Genomic DNA, 4,218 nt, shown 5'->3' on the forward strand with positions numbered 1-4,218 from the left:
ACAAGGTACACGAGTCTAAGAGGAAGCAAAGGATTTTCCGCTCAGATTTCCGATCACACGGAGTCCGAAATCTGTTTGCTTTCAACTTGGAGCTTTATTCGTATTGATACGCATTCAGGGGTGCTCATCCCATGGAAAGAATGCAATCTGCGATCAAGAGTAGTATGAATTAAGCGAAAGTTGATTGATCGCCTTAAGCTGAACGTCACAGCTCTTCATTCAAATCCTTCCATCTTCTCTTGGGATGCGTTTCACGGGTATACGTCATTGAAGATGGGTAATGATTTGATTTGCTATAAAAACTGCATGGATTGAGGCCACTCGAGATGTTATGGATTGTTTAAATGAGAGATAATCATATAGTAAGGGGTTCGTTCAACTTGAGAAGTACTCCTGAATCTAAAATACCAAAAGGGTCAAAGGATCCAGATGAATGTTAAAATTGGAATGTTTGTTGATTGAGTTTCAAGCAACCCCTTAACGTCGACTGTCAGTCTTGAGTAAGTAGTACTTAAGCTTTTGATCAATCATTCAGTAGACTAGCACTTCATCAACCAGCCAATCAATCAAACAAGTAAGATGCCAAAATCAAATCAAACCACCAATTCACTCAAAACCTGGTGTCTCAACGGGTGGTTCATTTCAAGCTTGTAAGTTGATAGACTCAATCAACTCCTTGTTCCATAATTAATACACTGACCCAATCTCTTTCATGGTGAGTTCAGTGGCAGTCGAATCAATCCAATCAGATTCAGAAAGCGATTCACAAACCAATTCGATCATTCCATCACATCGAACACCTTCTACTGCCATCTCAACTTCAACTAAAAAGTGACGCGCCAAACAACGTGCTCGTGATCGAGCTCTTAAATCAGCTGGTACCTCTACTTTATCTGATCCAACTGAATGTAAGTCAACTATGTATCACCCTTTTCTTCTTCACAATTCTACTCACTCACACACACCTATCTCATGCAATCATCACTAAACCTCTCGATCGATTCTTCAATCAAAGCAGTCGGGAACAATAACAGTCTTAATAGGATCCTTCTTTCATTCGATCTCACCAGAAGACCTACAACTAATCAAAACTGTTTTAATTGTTTTCAATGCAAATGGAAAGATCATTGGAATCGAAAAAGAAACCTTAACAAATCAAGAATGGAATTGAAAAGATGATGTGATTCAAAGTTTATTGAAAAAGAATTGGATTCAAAAGAGGAAGTTAATCGATTGAGATTCATTAGATTGAGAAATGGAGAAATTCTTTTACCTGGTTTTATTGATACTCATACTCGTGAGTTCTTGTTTGATTTCGTTTCTGGTATTTTTATGGGGTTTGGGAAGGTTTGCTTGGATCTTTAATGAGATTGATTCGAGGTTTTTAGATGCTGTACAGTATACGAATGTGGGAGTTGGACAACAATATGAATGTGAGGATCCAATCCGAAAGCTTTCATACCCATTCAAACCCTTAAAACTCATTGAATTCTAACTCATAACTTTATTTGATGACGGTTTGGTACTTGATTGGCTTAAGAATGTGACCTTTTTAGAAGAAACAATATTCATCTAATGGTTATTCACAAAGGATTTTTGAAAAAGCTGTGAAGAGATTATTAAATTCAGTCAACGTGCATTTATTGGAAAATGTAATGTAAGTTGAACCGAAAAACCCAGAAAAATTGGTTTGTTTAAGCATGATGGTTAATTTGATATGTTGTTTTTGGTCGTAGATGGATCGGAATGAAACATTTGAAGTTATAAGGAAAATTCAGTGGAGGATTCTATAAAAGATCATGGGATTGGAGTCTTGAGTTGTATAAGAGATGGAATGATTGCTACTAAAGCTTTAGGTTTCCATCATCATCATCATCATCATCATCATCATCATCATCATGCTTTAAAAGAAACTCATGGGATTCAAAATAGTACTTTCGATTAAGAATTTGTTTTATTTGGCTACTTTAGGTGGTGCAAGAGTTTGTAATCTTGAAGAACGAATTGGTAACTTTGGAGCTGGTAAAGAGTTTGGCGGGATTATTGTTCACGCCGGAGTTTCCTTTGATGTGATTGAAAAGGTTGAAGATGATGAATTCATTCGATTTGGATTTGAAGAGTATCAGGATCGTTGTAATCCGAATTTTTTTATTGATGAATTTGAAAAAGAAATTCAATTGAATGATTTGTTTGAAAAATTCTTGTTTACTGTTTGTAACTTCTTTCATATTTGATTTTGATTTGAATGATTTAATGATACTGATCTGGTTTTGTGTTTTGGGTGGTTTTTTGATTAACTTTTTAGGGTGATGATCGAAATATTGCAAGTGTAACTGTTAAAGGAAAAATCCTAGGCGGTGCAAGAAAAAGTTTGTTTTAAGAATGATTGTTTTGATTTTTCAGTCCTCACTTTTTCTTTTTTTTTCTCTCTCTCTTTAAAAATTGACCTTTGAATTTGAGATTGATTGTAAGATGGACATGGATTGTTTTTTTTTCTTTTCTGTTATTATGGTTACTTAATTTGTAAGGTTTCTTTAGAATTTAATCAATATGTAATTACTTGAAACTCAAAATCAGAGCATGGAGAGTGATATGTATCAAATGGACAAACATTTATAGCATTTTTTCCAAGTGTTTTGTTGTATATCATTGTAAGTAAAACAAACTTGGACTAATAATGTAAGAATTGCTATAGATTCTCTATGAGATCTTACCAAGAATATCCTGCAGCACAAGAAGAGGGTTGACTTTGGTACTTTTGCATAAATCTTGTGCACCTATGAGACAGCGTAGGAGCTGATATTGTGTGTGTGTGGTTCAGCTGCAGTTGCGGTTTGCCCTGTTAGAAGGTCCGCACCAAGACTAACCTACTGCAGTGCCACAGTACACACACTTCCCTCAAGGAGTTCTGTTCACTCACTGGCTGAGTTTCTCCATTCCCTCACTTGCTGTGATTGTTATGGGATGGACTCCAAGAGCTGAGGCCCCACTCTGAGGCCTATAGCTATTTGGTAAGACTCAGTGAGTGCTGAAAAAATCACCCAAGTGCCCTCTTATTTTTTTAAGTGTGTAAGGCTTTATTGCATGGAGCACTAAACAATTTAATATGAATAAAAGGGACCAGTATACCTTAGAGCCCAGATAGTGCCCTCTTTACAATAGTCAAGAGGGCAAGTACGAGGGGGTGAAGGCCCCAGCCCAAGGCTCTTGGTTTCCCAAACCCAAAGGCAGCCTCCGCCTGTGTCCTCCAGGGTTGCTGGGTGGGATCGTTGAATGCATTCTGTTGGGTGGGTGGGGGGTGCACAAAAAATTGATCACCAATGTGATTGTGGGAAATTCTTGCGGAAAGATCTTGATTTGTGTGAGATGGATTGGCTGAAGGGAAATTCTCAAGTGGTGGCGCAGTATCCTCCTGATACTGGCGTTGAGGTTTCACTGGTCCAACTGTCACAAATCTTTGCAAGATTTCATGGACAATGGAACCCTGTGTTATGGTGGTTCCTCTCATCCATTCCCTCACTTGCTTGGCCCGAGGCTCTTGGTTTCCTGAAACCAAGTTTGGTTTTCCAAAACCAAAGGCAGCCTTGGCCGGTGTCCTCCCTGGACCCACCCGCCCTCCCGGGTGTGATGACCCGCCAAGAGCTTCCAGTGTGCCTGCCTCCCATCACTCAGACGCTTGACAAACGTTCTGAGCCCCAGGCACACCCCGCCCACCTGAGCACTTAGGTAAGTACCTAATACTATTAGGGCATAAGGACGTACCTATCACCCAATGGTATTCGACCCTCAACCGCTAAGATGAAGTTGCATCTTAGGATGCATCTTCAAGAGATCTTGAAATGGCTAAGTCATTATACCCTTAAGGGACACACACAACCCACCCGACAACCCGCTCACAACTCGACACGCCTTCAAAAAATCATCCCACCCTTGAAAAGAACTCAACCACCGTATCATGAAACTCCACCCTGCCTATAATCAAATCACACCGCACCTCACACCACAAGTACTACCCTACCCGTTTGGCTCAAACCTACCCTCCTCAATTTTCTCCACACCACCACCCTATCAAATCTACCCACTCAAACGCAACCACGTCGACCCATGCGCAGCCACTCGAACCCTACTATACACAGCCATCCAAACCCACCGTCTCACAATTTTCATCCACCCATACATAAGGGGCTCTCAAACCTGACCTGGTTTCAAAAAACCCAG

The 4,218-nt window shown here is 39.8% G+C and overlaps 2 protein-coding genes across 2 annotated transcripts; both read left to right on the top strand.

Annotated features, from left to right (window-relative positions):
- Positions 1-429: 429 nt before the first annotated feature.
- On the top strand, positions 430-835 carry MELLADRAFT_88559 (uncharacterized protein; the record flags this gene model as incomplete). Its single annotated transcript, XM_007411833.1, has 4 exons — positions 430-449; positions 495-500; positions 544-650; positions 726-835. The coding sequence occupies 4 exons, from the start codon at positions 430-432 to the stop codon at positions 833-835; spliced, it is 243 nt and encodes an 80-aa protein (XP_007411895.1).
- A 1,081-nt stretch (positions 836-1,916) lies between these two features.
- MELLADRAFT_88560 (uncharacterized protein) lies at positions 1,917-2,465 on the top strand (the record flags this gene model as incomplete). The annotated part of the gene is made up of 3 exons (XM_007411834.1): positions 1,917-2,210; positions 2,306-2,369; positions 2,461-2,465. The coding sequence occupies 3 exons, from the start codon at positions 1,917-1,919 to the stop codon at positions 2,463-2,465; spliced, it is 363 nt and encodes a 120-aa protein (XP_007411896.1).
- Between the last annotated feature and the right edge of the window lie 1,753 nt (positions 2,466-4,218).

This window comes from Melampsora larici-populina (genome assembly GCF_000204055.1).
Source record: "Melampsora larici-populina 98AG31 unplaced genomic scaffold MELLAscaffold_27, whole genome shotgun sequence".
Taxonomy (NCBI): Eukaryota; Fungi; Basidiomycota; class Pucciniomycetes; order Pucciniales; family Melampsoraceae; genus Melampsora; species Melampsora laricis-populina.